This window comes from Lepidothrix coronata, unplaced genomic scaffold (assembly GCF_001604755.1).
Source record: "Lepidothrix coronata isolate B3197 unplaced genomic scaffold, Lepidothrix_coronata-1.0 Scaffold129, whole genome shotgun sequence".
NCBI classification, from domain to species: domain Eukaryota; kingdom Metazoa; phylum Chordata; class Aves; order Passeriformes; family Pipridae; genus Lepidothrix; species Lepidothrix coronata.
In genome coordinates, this window is record NW_016690309.1 from 1,678,211 (window position 1) to 1,699,490 (window position 21,280).

At 42.7% G+C, this 21,280-nt stretch overlaps 1 protein-coding gene across 5 annotated transcripts; it reads right to left on the reverse strand.

Annotated features, from left to right (window-relative positions):
* Positions 1-1,688: 1,688 nt before the first annotated feature.
* Positions 1,689-20,240, reverse strand: PARVG (parvin gamma). Of its 5 annotated transcripts, none has more exons than XM_017826699.1 (14): positions 20,105-20,240; positions 19,734-19,825; positions 17,536-17,629; positions 16,992-17,056; positions 14,250-14,352; positions 13,099-13,239; positions 12,584-12,699; positions 11,821-11,876; positions 10,934-10,956; positions 8,939-8,997; positions 8,749-8,817; positions 8,211-8,312; positions 4,925-4,997; positions 1,689-2,885 (listed from the first exon to the last, which is right to left on the reverse strand). In XM_017826699.1, the coding sequence occupies exons 3-14, from the start codon at positions 17,612-17,614 to the stop codon at positions 2,749-2,751; spliced, it is 1,023 nt and encodes a 340-aa protein (XP_017682188.1). In that variant the 5' UTR covers positions 17,615-17,629; positions 19,734-19,825; positions 20,105-20,240; the 3' UTR covers positions 1,689-2,748. The 5 variants fall into 5 exon arrangements, with proteins under 5 accessions (XP_017682188.1, XP_017682186.1, XP_017682189.1 ...); XM_017826697.1 differs by having other exon boundaries at positions 17,536-17,637; XM_017826700.1 differs by having other exon boundaries at positions 1,689-3,011; positions 17,536-17,637.
* Positions 20,241-21,280: the final 1,040 nt, after the last annotated feature.

Below are 21,280 nucleotides of genomic sequence, written 5' to 3' on the forward strand. Positions count from 1 at the left end.
GGCTTCGTGTCCGAGATCCAAGAAAATCCCTTTCCCCCTGTGCTTCACTGCCCTTCCAGACAGACTCAGGAGAATTAAAAGTCTTTTCAAAGTCTTGCTGGTGATCTCATGATTAACTTTCAGGGCTAAGAAAGCACTGTGGCTCTTCAAGTTCTGCAACACTACCAGGATGCAAACTTTACAGGTATTTGGGTACAGAAATTATAGGCTTAAACTTCTCTAACCTAAAATACACTACTTTGGAAGAGCCTTGGTGTGGGTCCTCTTGTCCATGCTGTAATTGTCCCAAAAACAACCTCCCAGCTTTGCCTTCGGAGATGTGTTCCATAGCCCCGGATCTGCTGCCACTTCCCTGTGAGACAGGGACAGCAACAGAAGCTCCTGTAGTGCTTTTGGCTCAGAAACTCATGGACCATTTACCAGTTAGGTAAAAGATAAAGATGCTGAATTTTCTTCCTTGGGAGTGGATTATGACTCAGTCACTCAGTGACTCCACTGGAAAACTGAAGAGTCATTGCAGTTAAACTTGCAAGCCCGGCTACAGGGCACAGTTAAAAAACCCAACACCTTAATAGTCCACCACACTTTTCCATCCCAAAAGGCCTCCTATCTAGGATTCAAGTATGAAAATTACAAATTTAATTATGTAATTATAGTAAGAGTCTTGCTTTTCATGAGCTTACCCTTGTAAGAGAAAAAGGAAACAGGTCAGCTTGATGTAACATCTGAGAACAGTCATATATCTAAATATCTATACATCTATACCTTTATTTTTAATTTTCATAGATCAGAGGATGGTTTGGGTTGGAAGGGACCTTAAAGATCATCTAGTTCCAACTCCCCTGCTGTGGGCAAGGACGTGTTCCACTAAACCAGGTGTTGGAATATTCTTTGTAGCCCTGACACTTTATATTTATTATTAAAGCTATGCCAAGGCTGTGACTACATCCCAAATGTAAACAGTGCACTTGTATACTCAACACCAATTTATGGAGTGGGTGTCTATGATGGATTAGTAAAATTCCATAGCATGTTTTAGGAATCAAACACAGCCTCTTTATCAAAATGCTCAGACACATCAAGTGGGTTATAAATTGGCTCTCAGCATAAAAAGCAGATTAAAACATTAATTTTTAGTCTCTCTGTGGTTTTGATTCAAGTACATTAACTGTTTGTTTTCCACTGTGTGTTTCCAAAAGAATGATTTGTTTATAACAGGTTTTGGGAAGCTGGTGTTGGGAAGGGAATATGACCCTTTAATTTACTAAATATCAAGATCTACACTTCCCCTGCAAGAAATATTATTTATGCCAGAGAACAAACTTCTCAGGTCCCTCAGCTGACTGTTAGAAGCCCATCAAGGAATAAAGCAAGGTACTGATGGAGACTTGCAAATGAAAAAAACCCCAAGTATTCTTTACTCAAATAATTCAGAACAGCACACACAACTAGCACGTGCTGGTCACTGGCACCACATATTGTATTTTTCTCTGTAACAGGCTCATTCTTGGTGCAGAAAGGATTGGGCTCAGGGCAGTTTGCAGAGCTCTGTCCCCCAGCAGCTGGGCAGCATTACCATTGTCAAATGGTGAATCATTGTCAAAGGCAGGGAAGACTTATCAGCGTTGCTATCTAAGGATCTTCCTTGGGCTCTGTGTCCAGGGGTAGACACAACAAATTCTCCTCTGTAAATGTCAGCACTCGAGCTCTGCTTTCCCGTTAACACACAGGTGGAGGATCAGACCAGAGATCAAATGTCAGAGGCACTGACAGCAGGAAATTAAATCAGTTTAGATGGAAGCCAAAATAATACCAAAACTTTATTATTAGATCTCTAGTTTTCTGCAACATGACATAATTTTAAGGTCAAGGGAGTAGATGGAGGTTTTGCAGGAGCTGTGATTTAAAACCCCCAAGGAGGACCGAGGGTGACAGCTGACATAAATTGTGGCAAGCCTTGACACATCCAGAGGGAGATGCTGGGATGCTTGGGGATGGTGGCTAGATAAGTTCAGCTGGGAGAGTCTCAGAGGAGTTTGAGAGCCCCTGCAGCACAACTGAGCTGCCAGAAGTGGTGGAAGCTGAGTTTCACTAATCCCACCCATGATGGTCTCTCCCAGCTGCAGAGGAAGCCAGCAACTATCCACCTCTTACTGGAGAGAAAGTGTGGACATGTGAGTCTTTCTTGCTTGACACAGGAATTGGGATTCCTGCCAGTCAAAGATTACAGTGGAGTTGCAGCAGGCTGGAGCCAGCCACAGCTTGGCACTGGCTTGGCAAGGAAAGAAGGGCATCTTCCTCCATCTTCCCCCAGCTGTGCAGGAGAGCCCTGTGTCACTGCACAGTCTCACATTGATCTGAGTTCCTTCTCCGTATCTGAGCAGTGGAACATTCATCAAACACTCGGTAAGTTCAGATTTCCTTTCTGCTGCCTATTCACTTGGTGTCCAATCCATATCCTCTTGTCTGACAAGCTCTGGCCACCTCTCCAAAGCAGGTTTTGAACTTGAGCTTCAAGTGGGTCTCAGTCTTCACCTCTCCGCTTTCCAGAGCGACTCAGAAGCAGGAAAAGTGGGGAGGCTGCAACAACAACTTCCAAATTCACCTTAAGGAGCAAAGAACTCAGAGTCCAGAAAAAACACACATTGCACCTCTTTGCAACACTGGAGAAAACAAAAGGCAGGGTCTGGAACAAGAGCTACAGCCACAGAATTACACTGGCCATGGACACACAATATTTAAAGTCGCTCAGGCTGTATATGTGAAAGGTTGCATGAATAACAGACCTGCACACACAATGTTAACACAGCAAGTGTCAAACACGAGTTCAGGCACAGAAGCAGTGGCAAACAGAGCTGGGAATCCAAAAATCACACCATGACATGCTGGGGGAGAAAAAAAAATAAAAGCTCAAGCTTTTGGCCTTGTCCTTCATGCTTCTTTGGTCTTGTACTTGGAATACAAGCAATAGAGAATCCTCATTGTACTCTTCATATCTCCCTTCACAATATCTGTGGATACAAAAACCAGGGACAACAAAAGCAGATGGGAAGTGTTAGCAATGCCTGGAACAGAAAAAGACTGCAACTGCCAAAGGATCTTCCACCTTTCCCCAATTAGAACGGGAACTGAGACAATCTAATTGCAACAAGAAGCAAAATAGGAACTACAGAGCTAGAAAACTAATTATTTATTAAAGGAACTTGAGGAAAAGGGACCTTCACTGCCCTATCTTGCTGTAAGACAGGGTAAATAATGCATAGTAAGAAATAATGCTTCACTAGCAGAGAACTCAGTAGATAATCTATTTAATAGGGTTTTCTAGCCTTAGTTGTTTATGATTCTTCTGTGTCAGGAACCACGTTGGGAATTACCTGACACTTTATTTTTTTTGTTGTAATATTTCCATCATCTTTCGTTGCCATTGGCGGCTTTCTTTTTTTGGTTTGTTTGTTTTCATTTAGTTTTCCAGCTTCTGTGTTCTTGGCTAAACAAACTGCTCTTGTATTTAATAACTGCAGTGGAAGAGGGCAACTGATTTAGAGGGTTTACTGTTCTTCTTACAACGTTGTAAATCACTGGGAGCAAGATTAACAATGAAACACTGGTAAAAGAGATCCTCGAGCAGCCTAAGTAGTGTAGCTGTAATAAGTACCCTTAAATCATATTAAATTTACTCACTAGCTGAAGGTTTTCCCAGGGAAGCTAAAAAGGACTTGGAGATGTTGGCACCAGTATTTCTTATCCTGATCAACTCTGTGTTTGAGGCAGTGCAGAACAGCCGGAGGGAAGGGAGGAAAGCATGGATTTATCTCCCTTCACACAGAAGGTGGATCTCAGCATGGAGACCTGAGCTCACTCTTTTAACATTAACATAAATAAAGGCTATTTAGCTTTTCAGACTCCCAGCTCTATGTGACACAGCAAAAAGCCCACAGGCAAACTGCTGACATCACCAAATCATTCATGGAAAAAAGAGAACAGAAGAAAAAACCAAAAGTCCTAAATTCCATCTTTCCCTCTCCATGATTCCAAGCGTCCCATACCAAACACACACATCCATCTCAGAAGTAATTACCAGGGGTAGAGATAATCCTTTCCATTTTTAATAAAGATTTGACTTTCTTATTCAACTCCAGGCTTTTGGGTTTGGTGGAGGAAGGATGGGGGTTGTGCCCTGCAAGGGGTCAGGCTGTGCAGTCCCAGCACCACCCATTGATGCACCCACATCCCTCGTCCCACCAGGAGCTGGTAAAACATTCTTTGTGGAATTTCTGAACCACATTTTTGTTAATTGGAACTCATCCAGATGAAGCTTTTTTTTGGTTGTGGATTTTTTTTTGGTGGTGGAACATGCCTGTATATTGATCCAGTGATGAAAGCACTCACTTGGATCAATACTCATCTCCCAGGTCTGAACCAAGCATAAAAAAAGCTTAAAACCTATGATTTTAATGTTCAGTAGACTGACCCACCAGCTCTGCTGGGTTTGAATAGAGTGATCAGTGTTTCTGATTTTCAAGACATATTCTGCAAGGTTTTTTCCCACATGAAACAAACTTGCTTTTAACGCACTGAAACTTTTTTATGAGATGGGAAAATAATTTTCCCTCCAGCTCAGCTGCTGTAATTTCCCTGGGAGCTGTCACTGGTTTAAATCTTTAACAAATACTGAATTATCAGCCAGTTTTAGTGTAAATTTACTAAACTTATAACAATCCAACTTTTTTTAGTAGAGAAATAACAATTGTTCAAAACAAGTCTTATTTTACCACTACTATTCATTTCTGAACGAGGAGCTGTGGGGCAGCCATATAATGAAATGTGTCACACTGCAGAACCTGCTCTCTGCAATTAATCTAATTTTTGCTAAGCCAGGATATTAGCAATTCTATTCCAGACAAGTTTGCACGCCATGACTCACCTTCAGAGTTCACAGAAAAATTCAGAAGACCTCCATCTGCCAGCAAGTCCAAGGCAAGGTTAACGTTGTGGAGCTGTTTGAGAGAGATTAATATAATAGAAAATATTATAATATTTTCTCCCCGACAGTGCAGCGGCCAGAAGGCTTTAGAAAATATTTCTCTAGAAGCTAAAGATACTGATTCATAAATATGCACTCATACTCATCTCCTTAGTTTTCATGGAGTGCTCTTCAGAATTTCTACCAATTATAATATAAAATTAGATGTAAAATCCATCTCCAGCAAAATGTATCCCATGAGGTGGGCAGAGGAATCCATCTAGTCAAAAACAGACCTTCACAAGTGAAAGACTTGTGTTAATGGATGTTCCCATGGGGAAAACAGGCCAGATTCTTAACTGGATCTAATAGATGCATGGAGTTTATTTCTGGGTTTTTTAACAATGCCCAAATGCCTACCACATTTGGAACAAACAAAAAATACAAAAGGAAAACGTTCTGCATGTCTTATTCAGAATTTCCAGATGGGAAATCTCTGGATCAGCTGTATCTGTGAGCTAAAAGTTTCTGCTGGACCACATAAAGGTGTCCACACACAATAAGAGCATAAATGATATCCTTAATAATACTCATGAGGAACTAAACACATCTGTGAATGAAGGCTGGAGTTTTTTCTCAAAGTTTTCCTCTGTTTTTTCTCTCCCTTCCCACATCAAAACAGCATCACACACATAAGCAGCAGTTGTGAATGGTTTTTTTAATTGTTCCCTTAATGAACCAGCACAGGTAAAAGGGCCACATTTCCCTCTCTGGAATGCATGTGAGATTTTCAAGGAATGACAACATGCAGATTTCAAAATGAATCTTCAGCCAGAAAAACTGATAATTACCAAAGAAAAGAAAGCTTGAAAAGGAAGTTGTTTTATCCAGCTGCACTTCCAGCTGGACAATTCTCCAGGATTTACAACTGGACAGGAGTCAGGACATTTGGAGTGTTTCAGCTCTGGGCATGTTTTGGCAAAAGTATCGAGTTCACACAGTTTTGAGAGGCCCAGGGGCCCTCCTTCATCATCATCTTCACCTCCTGACTTTACAAAGCTCACCCCTAATTTCAACCTGAATGCTTTTGTGATCATATTCTTTGTCACAGAATGCACACCTTTCCCTGCACATGAGCAGCCAGAGGTGGACTTCTTTACAGTTACCTGCAAACCTCATTTTTTTGGGCAATAAACACCCCAAAAACCCTGCAACAAACCCCCCCACACACACAAAGTTGTCTTCTTGCACCTGCAGGTTGATCGCATCCCGATTTCTATCATGGGATGGTTTGGGTTAGAAGGGACCTTAAGGCTCATCTGCTCCTGGTTTCCTCACCCCCCCCGGCCCTCCCTATTTCTGGTATCCATTTCCTCCTCATTCTCACTCCTTCCAGCCTCATTTCCCCTCCCTGCAGTTCATGAAGTGAAGCTCTGAACGTCCAGCTGTCCCTTCAGCTGGAGTGGAAGTCCCTCAGAACAGTGCCTGGGGTTGTCATCACTTGAACAACACAAATGAGATCTTTTCAGTCTCAGCAAAGGTCACATCTTCCCACTTTGCTGCACCAATTAATGTCTAAAATGACAGGGAGTCAGAAGGCACGGGGGAATTGAAAGACATATTTTATGTCCAAATGACAGCTGAACTACGGTCGATCAATATTTTTAGTTATGGTGTCATCCCACTGTGCATCTTGTAATGAACATCAGAGGAGAAACAAATGCTAAATACCACTTTGGCAAACTGTTCAACAGCAAGCCCAGTACTCAGAAGGAGCTTTGCTAAAACGAAATTACTCCAGTGGAAAGAACTGTTCTGAAGCAGTGCCCGACCCCATTATATTCTTCTCTGATGCCAGTGATGTGCAAGGTAAGAACTGGGAAGTCAGAGCTCTAATTTGTACCTGAATTGTAGGAATATCTCATTTCTAGAGAGAAATCTGTGAGGCTTGAATAGGGCTGAACCAAAACCAAAATGGTTATCTATGAAATTTTAAATAAGAAAATATTCATTGACTTCCTCCGGATAAAGTTAATGAAAAAGTTAAAAATTTCTTTCCAAGTCAATGGACTAGGCCTAACAATTCTGAAAACTGGGTGAAGGAGAAAAGGAAGAAAAACTGCTCCAAGGAAATGCCCTTCAAAATATATTTTCCCTGTTCTTAGATTTTAAAAAAAATAAAAAAATCTATTTTTCCTAATATCTTAAACAGTTACCCAGCTGACAGCAGTGAAATGTTGGTGTTTGAACACAGGTCTCAAACAACTGTGCTTTTAAATGTTTTGATGAAAAGCTCCATGGGAATATTTATTCATTATTATGGGACCTCTGAGAATTTCCATTACAAATAAGACATTGACTGTGCTAAGGCTGGAAATCAGACAAAAGCTTCATCTGTGTGGGGAAGCTGTAATGCAAACCACACCAGAGGAGACATTTCCTTCTCAACCGAAAAGGATCTGACACATTTCACCTTGAGAAATCTGAGTATAACCCAGCCAAAATAGCTCCAGTGTCAAGATTTTCAGAGCTATTCCGTGACCCAAATGAAAAACCCCTGCCCACAGCAGAGACAAGCTGAAAATATCTCAAATATCTCAAAACATATCGACATTCCAGACCTGTGGAGGAGGCAGCCCAGCACACGGTACCTTCTGGCTGATGACAGCTTTTACTTCTAAAGCACAGATGAAATCTGCCTGCTACAGGTTGCAAAAGCTGCCAAGCAGGTCTGGCTGGGGAGGTTACAGCTCCCAGCCTCCAGGGAGGAAAGGATGTCAACTCTCCAGAGCTTTCCAAGCAGAGGGGGCCTTCAAGATGTTCTGGCCATGTCTTGATTCAGGTATATTTTTAGGACAGCGTAGAAAAACCCAGAGGGATGCAGTTCTGCCATGCAAGAGGTGTCATCCACTTAAAAACGTCTGCAGGACAGGCTTGTAGGGGGTAGCCCCCTGATTCCCCAGCACACAGACCCTCTGCATTTCACCAGGAGGCTCCAGGAGCTCAGAGGTGCCAAACAAACACCAGGAACAGTTGTTTGCCTCCCACGAGACACTGATTTTGAAGACACTGAGGTCTTGTAACAGCACCAAAGGTGTGTTTGTGCAGTCCCAAACGCCCACCCTGCAAAGCCTGCGGGGGTCTGACTTCCCACACAGCAGCAGCAGAGCTCTCCACTGACATCAAAGGCACTGAACACACGAGATGTTTGCTGTCTCAAGCTCTAAGTGGTTACAGAACAACCCACCATCTCCGTGGTGCTGGCTGGAGTCAGGAAGAAGTTCCTCAAGTTCAGAAAGTAACCCTCCAGTTGTCCAATTAAGATAAGTAAGATAACTCCATCTGAAAACTAGAGGAAGAACGATCTGAAAATTATTTGGCTTTAGTAAATTATTCCAATAAATGCCATTCCAGCAGTAAAGGAATTTAAATGTTAGTTACTCTGGCAATCACAGTCTTATGACTCAGCTCCCTCAACCTCTTTTCCACAGTGAACTTCATATTTAGATAGATAAGGCTCCCAAATTCATATTAGTGAAGATATGACCTTGTAAAAGGACAGCTGTTAGAGCAAACTATTCCAGGTGTGCAGAGAGACACAAGTGACAAATGGGTAACTATAAATGACTGTATTTTTTCAATACTTTTTCAATAACTTCAGAGGCTGAAGCTTGATATCTGAGCCTGAACCTGGAAATAATTGTTATGTTGCCAGATTTTAAATTGCTACAACAAAAAGGAGGATTCCTGGTGGTGAGAGGAAACACTGACAAAACCTGGTTTACCTGAGATTCAATGTCTTTCACACTTAATCCTAATTTTCCAACGTGCTGGTTGACAAATTGCAAAAACACCTAAAGAAAACAGAAGGGGAAGAGAGGGAGGGGGAAAGAAAAAAATAACTTTTTCAGTGGAGATTTAAATTTTATGTTTTGCCTAACAGATTTTGACGTCTACTAAAAAAAAGTAAATTACCTTTTTGACAGCCTCCAGTTTATCTGGAGCACGGCTAAATAATTCATCAAAGGCATCATCTGTATCAAAACAACATTAATTGGTTTTATTTTAAATAACTGTCAGCTCAGAGGTTTAATGTGGTTCCAGAAGGAGAAAGGTATTTGCAACTTAAAAACCAGGGAGGAACAGAGTTGTAGGGGGGTGGGGAGAGATCCTGCTTTTGTATTTATGTATTTATTTATTTTATTTTATTTGTATTTATCAGAGGACGGGGTGGCAGGCTTCCCTTCGGCCTGACTACATCAGAGAAGACAATTTATTTCATTCAATAATGAAATTATTGAATTGAACTGAATCATTCAATAAAGAAATTATTGAAGGTAATTCCCTGCAGAGGTTCTCAAGATTTGTGCTGCCACCAGTCTGAGCAATGGCCAAGTTTATCTCTTTTCACTTATGGTTCTTTTAACCCTGAACCTCTGGGATGAAATACTGGGAGAAGAGGAGTTGTCCATTTTACTGCTCTGCCCCAACAGAAACACCAGGTACATCAAATCTGCAGAAAAACCAGCCTCCTTCCTTCAAAAAACCACAAGTTTGGAGACATTGCCCTTCCTCTGGAAACTCTGGGACCTCAAAAATGACCAGTTTAAAGCTGGCACTGAGCTGGCACACAGCTCATTTCTAAGGAAAGGAGATTCATGGAGTGCCCACCCTCACCTCCCTTTTCAGCCCAGGTTTCGTGAGAGCAGGATCCAGCTCCTCACTCAGCCATGACACTGATTCAGGCATGAACAAAGCCTCTGAAACACTCCTAAAAATGAAGAGCACTCTGGCAGCAGAATTAAATGGAGAGCCAGTTTCTACAGGAAAACCAGTGTTGTTTTTTTTTTTTTAAATGGAGAAGCACCTTTTGCAGGAAAGCAAAGGGAGCTCTGCTTAAGGAAGATTCCTCCCAAAAGACAGCGACAGGGAAGCCTCCTTTGTGAAGGAAGGGGTTTCCTCAGGTTTCCCTGTGCTCCCTGTTGGGGGGCTGCTGCAGGAGCAGTGCCAGGGAAAAGGTGAATCCATCAAACAAATCCCTGAGCAACAGCCTGAAACCTGCAGGCACCGTGCAAACTGGAGAGCCCTCTCCTGGAGCCACGCGTTGGGATTTCTCTCCGCGTCAAAAACAGAGAGAGTGAGCATTTGGAAGAGTGAACTGCAGATTTCTCTTCACAGCAGGACCAACCCACTGAAAGAAACACCTAATTACGGGTTGGGTTTTTTTTCTTCCTGTTTTTATTTTCACAATTTCAGCCCACGCTAGAGAACACCCAGTGGAATAAGCAATAAATACGTATTAGATGACATAGTTTGGACCTCTGCAAAGCATGAAAACACTAAAATAAAGGGCAGAGCAGGGAGTTGAAACAGTTGCCTTGGTTCTCTGGGGATGCAACATGCTCCTTCTTTACAAGGTAGCGCAGTTCCCACTGAATCCTGAGCAGTGCCCAGACCTTCTGCAGGCTCTGTGCACGTAGATATTTTTCCCCTGAAGTGTTTCACAGCCCTGAAAAGCACTAAAGGGTAAAACCTCTGGGGATGTTGCTTTTACTGAGCTGCCACCAGTAGACTTCAAAACTCATTTGCAAACTGTGGAAAGGAAAGTGCATTGGAACTTTGGGAGCAACAAGCACAGTTCTGAAGGCTTTATGGTCATAAACAGTTCCATAAATCCACGACATATTTTGCCCCCAGACAAGGCTTTGTTGGGTCATCATTTCCTGTCTCACCTCCCATCTCTTGCCTGTAATCCAAGGGCAAAGTGGCCACCCAATTCCCAAACTGCATTGTGATGATATGAACAGACATTAACATTTGGAGAAAAACACCAGGAAAAAAAAAATCCCTGAATCTCCATTGACTTTAGTGGGAGCACACTGATTTTATGGTGAGGTAAAAATGGCTCAGGACAGGGTGTATAACAGCACACAATAATGGAACACTGCACTTGGCAGTGCCAGCACTTACTTGACTGCGCTTCTGTGCTCTCTCTGGAAGTGCAATAAAAAGCAGGAATTAGAAAAATCATTCAGCAGAGCCAATCTTATTCATAAGCAAAGCTTATCTGCTATCTTGTAAAGGAGGAGATAGAGCTCCAAGTGCCATTAACTTCACGTCAGAGTGACTTTCCAAGAGACATTTTTAAGTACACTTTATATCTGCATAAGCTCCTGGAAGCCTGTGAGATTTTAACTGGCCCACAGACCAATGAATTTTATAAGCACAATCCTTAATATCCTCTTCCAATAAGCTGCTCATGATATTAGAGTTTGAAGATGTTCTGGTATATAAAAATGATAGTAGGAAAATCTGTTTCTAGTTCTTGGAATGATATCCATATTTTCTCAGTATATAAATGGTATCTTACTACTTAACTCCTTTGATAATGGCAGTTCCTCATAAACTCAGCAAACCTTTCTTTCTCAGCAAAATAAGGAAGGAATCGCCTCCTTTCTCTTTATTTAATGATATAACAGCAGCGAATTAAAAATACACTTAAACCTTTGTGGCTTTAGAAAATTTCTAGTTTAGTCTAGCACAGGTAGATTTACAGTCCTGGGATTTTATTACTCTATTTGCTATGAAATTCCACACTAAGCCTCAGAAATAATCATGCATATTATTTTAGAGAAGTTCAGGTAAGGAATAAAGAAAGGTCTTCTGTCATACCAAATCTGAAGGGGGGGATAAAAAAAGGAAAGAAATCAGAGAAACAGCTCAAATGCATATGCAAGCCTGGGTTTGCACCCTTTGTCATCATCATGATCCCAGCTATTTTTTCCAAGGGGGAACACACCCACAGTGGTTCTTTTCTGGTTGACAGTGTAAAAAACCCCAGATATATCCCCTCTTACTTGTTGTCTGTGATATTTTCCACCGCATTTGATGCCTTTAATCCTCTGGAGGTGTTCTGTTGAAAGGACAATAAAAAAACTGGAGTTTGGCACACACACACACACAGAAATCAAAAGCAGTAACGAGGCTTTCATGACATGTTTGCAGCACTGGAGGTGGTCATCTCTGCCTTATAATAACCTTGTGCCATGGCCTGCCACCCACAGATAAATCCCCCCTGCAGAGGACTTCAGTTTTCTGGGCTGCTTAAATTTAGGATGGCAATTCTGGACTATTTCTAAAGCCCCTTGGGAGCTTTTCTTACATCCTTGTTCCTTTTTTCCCCTCTATATAGTTCTCAGTACTCCACATAGCATCAAAAAAACAGTGCTTCCCCCAGCTGACAGCCTGAAGAGACAGGCCAGTAAAAACTCCCTTCCCCTAAAGAAAGAAACCCTCAGCAAAAAATCAGTGTCATAATTTATGAGTATAGGCTTCTACTTTAAAACATTTAGAGATAGTTAGAGCAGAATATCTTCTTTTTCCTCTTTACAGGCACCAACAGCTGTTTTCAGTTTGGATAATTCCTTTTTTTTTTATCAAGGAAGAAAAACAGCATAGTGTTTTTCCCCTTTAAAAAGTAGAGCTGAATTGAAAACTAAATCTAATCCAACAGGCTGAGAAATTAAAAGGCTCACAGAAAATATTGATACAATTCCAAGCAAGTTAGCCTTGTGAAAGGACTCTGGGACCTACTGTAACAAACACTGGAACTAGAAATACCTCAATGGTGATTGTTTCCACTTGAACATTTGGAGGCAGGGCCAGGCTGGGATTGAAGTGCTTTGCTATTGCAACCAGCAGGTGCAGTGTGCTCAGCAAGTCCTTTGTCAAGATAGCTGTTCCATGGCAAGAAAGAAAACACTGTTTAGTGTGCAAAACGAGTAAACTTCACCCCAGCATCGGGAATTCTCCCTGTGCAGAGGCTCCCAAAGTCGTGGGGGACCATAACAGAGGTGGGACACCAGACTGGGGTTTGTACAACATCACGATTTAGCAATAGCACAGCTTCAAAGTTCTCTTTGTGAGACACGTGTGTGGACACTGAGGGCTGGTAAGGGACCCACAAGCCACACGCTCAGGGGAGGCAGAGCCAGTCAGGGTCAGGGATTCCTGTCTCACTTTTGATTCAACCAGTCGTTGAAAACAGGCTGTTTAATTGCTGTTCTGGCAGCCCTTTGCCTCACAGCAGAAGCCCTGTGATGGATAGTTTCCTCCTGTTTCACTTCTGCACCTACATTCCACGCTCCACTTCAGCTGACTCTCCTCCAGTTGCAGACACTTGGCCACAGCTTCCATGATCACAGAGAGTTTCTGGCGCTGTTTCTTCTCCGTCAACGCGATCTTGTCGACATCCAGCTTGAGGGACCCCAGCTTTTCTTTTAGACAGTCCACGGGAAGTGTAAGGCAAAAAAAAAAAAATTAAAAAAATAAATCAGAACCATGAAATGACAGCAAAGCACACGAAGCCTTGTTTTAGATGTTTGATTGCTTCCCCAGCCCCACGGCCTCATGCCTTGTTAAACTCCTGTGCTCTCTCAAAGCCTCAGTAAAATCAGTGAAGCTCTGCAAAAGGGAGAGGACTCAAGTAATTCCTTGCAGGATCATCCCCCAACACTCTCCATTCCTTCTTTTCTTAATGGATGCTACAGAAACCCAACGAGTGAATCTTTCCTGTAGATGGTGTACAAAGAAATCCCAGCTCATTGCTCAGGCAACCATGTTCATGCTGCCAATCCTGTTCATGCTGCTGCTCTCAGCCTTGGTGGAAAGGAGGCATGATTTGAAAGACATCCCCAAAGAGAGTGAAAAGGGAAAGAAAAATACAGTAGGGAGAGGAGAGATGGAGAAATCGAAACAAACAACAGGCTGCTCCAGGAGGTCACACCTTTATACAAGCACCACACAGCACCAAAAGCCTCTTTTAGACTTTTATCGGTTCCAGTTCCAGCCCAGTTCTTTAGACCTAGAACTGTTTAATTTTTATTTTTTTTTAAAGTAGGAAAACATGTATATTACGGTGCTGATTCCATCCAATGTTTCTCAGAGCACCACAAGTCACCTTTGTGCTCCTCACTTATGAAATCCTCCTTTCTCTCAGACACGCCGAATTTCGCACTTCAAAATGCAAAACCTTTTTATTGTGTCAACTAGCAGGTCAAAAGACTTTCCTAGAAGTAAAATAATTACATAAAACAACAGTGGATCATTGGGGCTTTTGCTCAGAATTGCAATTATCACAGCTGGTTCAGTGCAGTGCTTCCTCTGTCGGGGAAGGCAGGTCAGTGACCCTGGCAGGTCAGTGCCAGTGTGAGTTGTGAGGTTTATTCTCTGATCTGGAAGTTCCCCCGTGACGTGTCTGGGAACTAAACTCAAAGGAACAGCTTACCCAAGAGGTGATGAAGTACCAGCCCATCAAACAGGTCTTCTTCCAGACTTTTAACTACTATGTGTTCCTCTTGCAGAGTTCTGTTAATCCAGTCAATCAAAAACTGCAGAGGAAAACAAAGCAGCTGCAGTTATATTCCTGTTGTTTAGACAGAATAGCACTAGGCTGTGCTTCACCTTTCTCTGTAGTCCCTTATCACATATTGGTTTGCTTTCAACCTCCACTTCCTTTGTGCTTTTTGGTTGGTTTTTAAAGGGAAGTATCAGTTAGTTCTTCCTGCTTTTCAAGTGAGGTAGACACCTCACTAGTTATATCCCTATGGATTCTGTGGAATGGTTATAGAGTTGGGAGACCCATTCCCACTTGCAGCAAGGAAAAGGCTGCACAGTACACTTCCCACCCCCTGCCTTTATCATATATCACAGAATTCACACAAATTCAGCTGCCAGGCAGAAGTTTGTAAGAAAAGAGGTTTCACTTGTTCTGTGGGTTATTCCTTGTACTCATCCACGCTACTCCCACTCCTCCCTTTCCTCTCCTACTTTTGTTCCCTTTTTCTTTTTGCATTATTAAACTGCACAGTCCCCAAATACCCTTTTGGGGTTTTCTTACATGGCAATCCTCCCACCAGCCTTTCCAATATCCCTCCTGCCTTTGCAAGGGGCAGCTGCTCAGGAAGCCAAGGAGAGCTGGCTACAATGGGAAAGGAATCACATGTGCTCCTACATGAAGAAGCTCCTCAGCACTTCCCCAAGCATGTGTTTTATCCACATATTTTGCTGGAAAGGCTGAAACAGAACAGAAAAGCAGTAGCCCCAGCTGGCTGCTAACATGGACATCCCTCTTGAAAGAAGGAGGGGTATTGCTTGTATCACTATTTGAGTGAGTGTCTGGAGTTTGTCTGCTGTAAACAGAGGAGAAAATTCATAGCAGGTCCCTGTGAATTATCCAACATTAACAAAAATGTAAAAAGGGTTTGAAAAAAATATAAATATCTTGCTTGAAACTGCACAAGGAACGACAAATGCCTGAACTGAGAACCTGCCAAAGTGTAACACAAATTCTGTGCTAAGTGTTCCAGAGCAGAAAGCTGTGCTCCTCAGCTAATGCTTGCTTCAGATGTGTGAGGGGTAGAGCAGTACCTCAAATATAGAGGGAAGTCAGAAAAGCAGCACATAGTGCTGAGGACAGACCTGTCACATCCCTCACTTGCTATCTCAGCTCCAACCAGCCACATCCACGGCCTGCAGCTCACACAGCTCTGCTTTCTGACCCACTCAGCTGCAGGGCAGAGCCTTGTGTCTAAAAAGGAGAAAGGAGGAAAGGAATACTTGGAGAAGTTTGCTGCTGGCTGCCCAATGTAACCATCTTCTATTTTACATGCAGCTCGATATTTATAGTAACCACAGTGAGCCACTTCTCATTCCTTAGTTCTCCAAAGACACCTCAAAATGAAAATGCAGTGAAAAATCTTTCTCCCAAGAGAGTTTCCTTGCTTCCCTTGTTCTTCCCTTGAAGACACCTCCCTGTCCCTGTCTCCGTCCCAACCCCTTCTCTAGAGAAGCATCAATTCTTTAGATTAAGAAGACAATCAAGTGGCACTGATGGGCACCCAGAGGGCTGTGCCTCCCTCAGGACTCAATTTCCACCTCCACATCATGCAAAGAAAATAAATTAGACAATGAAGAACATTCTTTCAGGAATCTCTGTCAGAAAATGGATTAAGCACTGAAGCTCACAGAGATAATAAACTGAGCAAAACTCTTCATTTTTGGCAATCTGGAAAGAACAAATCCAGTGTGTCTGTAGACAACATAATTGCATTTTGCAGCACCACCTTTCAGATTTTCTCTTCTGTATAGAAACATTGTGAAAGCCTGACACAAAAATCAAATCTTTTTGATCAAATGTGCCCGAAAACGTAATACAGGAACGCACCTATCCACGGGTTTATAAATGCCAGATAATACAAACATCAGCACACAGCTTGAGCTGCTTTTCATAATATTTATAACAATTTCAGCACCTCCATAATGCAAGAAGTGCTGGTCTCATGAGAGACATGCCACTTTTCTTCCAGGGAATTGCAGTGTGTGAGCCTTCCCCTGGGCTGTGCCATTAGAGAAAGGCAGTGACTGAGCACACGGGGTGGGGGGGGTGTCAAAATTACTGGGAAATAAAGCACTTTCCCGTGAAATAGGATTCGCCCCTCACATTGCCTCAAGCAGGCAGTGTACCCTACAACAACCTGAAAGCTTTTCTCCTGGATTCCTGGTGAGTTGCATGCATGCTCTCCATCCCTTCTCCCTCTGCTCTCTATCCACATCAGGCTCCATTGAGTGGAGGCAGAAGACAAGACAGATAAGAAGCAACCCTAAAACTTGTTATCATGGGACCAGTGCAGTTGGATTCTCATCACAATGAAGCAACAACTGGATGTCTCTGGTGTGCCTCACCCACATCTCCCAGGCTAGGAGGTGTCACACAAGAAACAACTCGGTTTTTGAACTGCACTCAGCTTCACACCCAGCACTGGTCACTGCACTTGAAGCTTGGTCCTGTTTGGCCCCAACTACCCTGACACTGTTCTGAGGCAAAAGCTCTGGTTCAGAGCTCATTCCCACTTGTAGAGAGTGGGATCTAAGCACTGGGCTGAACACAACAGGTTCTCTGGTTCCTTTAAGTCAACAGGTTAAAACAACCCGAGGTGAGGGTTAAACAATATAGTGAAAGAAGTGGTACCAGTTTTAATTGTTCCAACTTGGGATTGTTGCTTGAGGTGGGTTTTAGGAGTTTCCTCTTCTCACCTGTGGAAGGAAGCAAACATTACCATTGTCAGATATGACTACTGCAAGTTTGTGGCAAAATCTGCTGCGAGTTTGATATTCCTAATAATCACTAACTGCCCTATGTAGAAACACTGCCATTTTTTGTTTTAACTGATTCCTTATCAGTGAGAAAATGGTGCATCAAACTATTAAAACTGCTGTTGGAAATGATGCTTCAGTGTAATTCAAACCAGTAAGATCTGGATGGACAATTCTGGAAAGAGGAAAACAAAGTCGGTCAGAACCTTATATTATTTAAATTTCAGTTAAATAACCAGCTGGAATTTGTGTTGCTTCTTCATGATCTGCCTCCAAAGAGTCAGCAGCCAAATTACACACAGATAAAACCATGGGATCACTGCTGAAAAATATACAATTCATCTGCACTGCACATTTTCTGTTTGGTTCTTCAGGTGGTTCTTTGGACCTTTTTCTCTCCAGGTTCATAAAGGACATACCTTTAGCAATGACGGTCTCATTTAGGAACTGATCAACTGTAGAAGGCTGTGTAAACGCATTTAAAAAGTCTGAATCCATTGTCTTTTCTCACTCCTGGTAAACTGATAAAAAATATGGGGAGAAAAGGATCATTAGTAAAGGCATATAAAGATCAAAATTAGTGCTAAGAAGAAAACAAACTGAAGGGGGTTTTATCAGTTACTGTTTCATGATCAGTGGATTGTTTTAAAAAAAAATCTGAAAATATATTTAAATGTGTGTAAAGAAAAAGAAGCTAAAAACAATTTTCATTTTTCCTGTTAATCATCAAAATGTAGGAGAAAAAGCCCTGAAGCACTAAAACTTGCTGTAATTCCATCTAATTCTGTTTTACCTCTAATAGGTGAGTAAAATCCTATTTCAACTGAAACGAAAAAAGCTTTCAGTCCCAAGGTATTAACGAGTATCTGCTAGAAAATTTGAAAATTACCAATACTTAGAGACTATTAAATCAAGACCACAGTAGTTTAATTACCACACTAACCACACAGATAAGACCAAAGACAGAGCCAGGCTCTACAGGTAGCTTACATGGCAGGGAATGTTCAGTTTTAAGTGCTTGCTTCAAGTCCACAAGACTAAAAAACCCAGGATGCTTTAGCTTGGCAAAGATTGAAACTCAACAAAAGGTTAGAGTTATTGGAATCTGCAGCTCTGAAGGCTCTCCCTCACATATTTATTACAGGCTCCAGCCAAAGTGCTTTGTGAACATGTATTTTTTTTAACAGGGATTTTGCCAAGGCGAGAATACTGGTACAAAATAGCCACTGGATGCTTTTGCACATCAATCTGGTAATTCAAGTTGGCTTAAAATTGCCAGCAAGGCACTAGGAGAGAGGGTTACAAGGGACTTAATTTCATTATGGTGGCTGCAAAACTGAGTGCTATCTCTAAAAACGTCCTTGATAAAATAAAATAGGAGAAATTGAGTCATGTAGTGCCTGAGGAACAACTGAACTATCTGAGATAAGACTGCCCTGAGAGAGAAAAGTTAATTAATACAGAGCAACCTGAGGACTACTTACTTTTAAATTAGGTTTCTGACAGCTGTTATGCCTTGGGAAGTCCTGCTCATAATGGTAATTGTCTGTGTAAACCACAGCTCACCCTCACTCAGCTTTGCTGCAAAACTCAGCTTGTGTCTCTCTTATTTCCCTGGACTATCTGCCCCTCAGAGGGATGTGTTGTGCCTGCCACACCCTTGGGCTCTGCGTGGCCCAAACATCAGAAGCCACCCTAAAATTTGGAAACCTGTAAGGAGAGGCCTGAAATTCATAATGTGCAATAATGTAATATCATCTCCTCTAAGGCCTCAGTCCTGTGTCCTATTCAGTCAGTGTTAAAACTGCTGCTCTGGGTAACCAGACTAACTTGTCCATTACCCAGTCCCTGACAGCACTTCCCCCAGAAGGAGAACCTTGGGGGGGAAAAAAAGAACCCCCAAAAACCACAAGTAGAGCAAGGATATACAGAAACTTCCCTAAAAAAAACTTCAACAGGGCTGCAGTTCAGCCTTCTTGAATAAAAAATGGCATCCTGGTCATCAGGGGCTGTCAATACATTGATGTTCCTCTCCTCCCAATTCCTGACACTGTCTGATTTTTGATCAGGCTGACACTTTAATGGAGCTATTTATTACATCTCCAAGATCTTATTGCTAAGCAGCAACACCCCTCAGAGCCCATCATTTGTCTGCAGAGCCAGTGTTGTGTTTCACCTCTCATCTCTCAATATTGATTCCCCACAGGCATTGCAGAGCCTGAGCACTGCAGCTATTTACCACTTAGACTGGTTTGTTGCTAACAATTAGCATTCACAAGCAGCCCTTCCTGTGGCATGAGCCTTGGTCCTAGATCATTGTAGGAGACAACTGCTTGAATACTGATTGTAAAGGCATTTCATGACGACATTTTTAAATAAAACTGAGGTCTAATTATTGACTATGAACGTGACCTGCAAGTGAAATTTTCTCAGGTCAGGAACTAGGCTATTGCACAACCTTGCAATGCCACTACTAGTTCTCTAGTTGGGTCAGAGCAGTTCACTTTTCCTCCGTGAGTCTTCACAGTGTGGCTGTCAGATACCCCTGAGATAAAGCACTAATGAGTGGTGGGCTCTGGCTTACAAACTACCTGTAGAATACACACAAAGCACTTACCAGTGGTACCAAACTGTTTCAACTGCTTTACTTCCTCCTTGAAAAGACAAAAGCCCTACTCTGCACTAGCTCACTTTCCTAGGCACACTTGTCTAGATCACAGAGAGAAGGGAACAAAAACCAAGCGGGAATGTCAATGTTAACATTTCTGTCTTCAGAAAACCGCAATAAAAAAATAAATAAGGAAAAAAGAGAATGTGCATTGTGCACCGAGTTTAAAACTTACTTTTACTTAAAACTTACTTCTACTTCCCTGTTTAGTGCCAGACCTTTCAAGAGCCATTTTTTGCCCATCAGCATCAGACGTTACCTCAGCAAGAACAACCCACGTGGACACACAGTTAAAAAAGGAGCCCTTTTCCCAAACTTACTGTCCTGTCCTCCAGTGGCTCTCCAGCAGCTCCTCCGAGATGTTCTCCGAGCAGGCACGATGGGATCTGTGGGGAGGGGGGACTGGCCCCAGGCTGGGAGCGTCTGCCATGCAGGGCAGCCCAGGGTGTGTGAGGGGGAAGTGGTGTGGTTGCTCACTGCTCCTGGAAACGGAACCAGCCTCGCAGCCGGAACCTCTTTGTCTGTGTGCCTGCTCCCTGCTGCAGGAGAGAATAAACAGACACACAAATGCAGGAAACGTGCAGCTCCTGGAACCCCAGAGAGCCCTGCAGAGAGAGGAGCACTCCTGCATGGCACTGCCCAGCTTTGCTGCCCTGCCTCCGGGGACACTCGCGGGGCGCTTCGTCTTGGCGCGTAACCACAAACCAGCCAAGAACAGCCAAAATTCTGCTTTTACTCATGGTCCTTTAAGCATTTGGTAAAGCAGATCAGCACCACTCTACCCACCTGGTGGAAGGAGACATCCAGGTAGGAGATGAACTCATTTGTCCCTGGAGAACCCATTAGCCACAGCAGGGCCCAAAAGTCTGAGAGCAGAGTTATCCCCACTAGGCAGTGCTGCTGCTCTTCCTCCCCTTTGCCATCACTGACTAAACAGGAAAAGCTTCCTCCAGTGGCCACTTTCCCTGGACATTTCCTGCATGTTCCAGCTACATCTGTTAAATCTCCCAGCAAGCAAAAGCAACCCTGCAGTCCTCCACCAACCCCCAAAATGAGAGAGCAGGCAGCCACACTAAGTTGGTCTGGTTTAACTCCCTGAAGGGACTGACTCCCAGGGACTGACTCCTGTGTTGAGCTCCACGCCAAAGACAAGAATGGACAAAATGGGATAAAGGAAAGTGGGCTGAAAACAGATTTCCAGCTGCCAGGAATTCTTAGTAACTGAGAACTTAACCCAAAATCCTGAAGCAAGGGGCAAACATAACTCTTTCCTAAGCAGAAAACAAGAACAACAATACAACAAATTAACAAAGACTCAGAGTACCTTCTCACCTATACAGAAGTGCATTCTGCAGTCTAAACATGTAGTAAGTGAAAAACAAAAAGGTGGTATTGTTGGAGATGCTATTGGGAACTTTGGCCACAGCCAGTTTCATATCAGCAGGCAGAGGGAGCAGGAAATCCATCTGTAATTTCCAGGTCTCTCCCTACTTCAA

Excerpts from the sequence above, each read along its gene's own strand:
- PARVG (XM_017826698.1), bottom strand. The coding sequence starts at position 17,614 with ATGGATTCAGACTTTTTAAATGCGTTTACACAGCCTTCTACAGTTGAT. Across the intron at positions 10,957-11,820 it reads GAAAATATCACAGACAACAA|AGAGAGCACAGAAGCGCAGT; the intron begins GTAAGAGGGGAT and ends TTGCACTTCCAG. Across the intron at positions 8,313-8,748 it reads TGAAAGACATTGAATCTCAG|TTTTCAGATGGAGTTATCTT; the intron begins GTAAACCAGGTT and ends TTCTTCCTCTAG.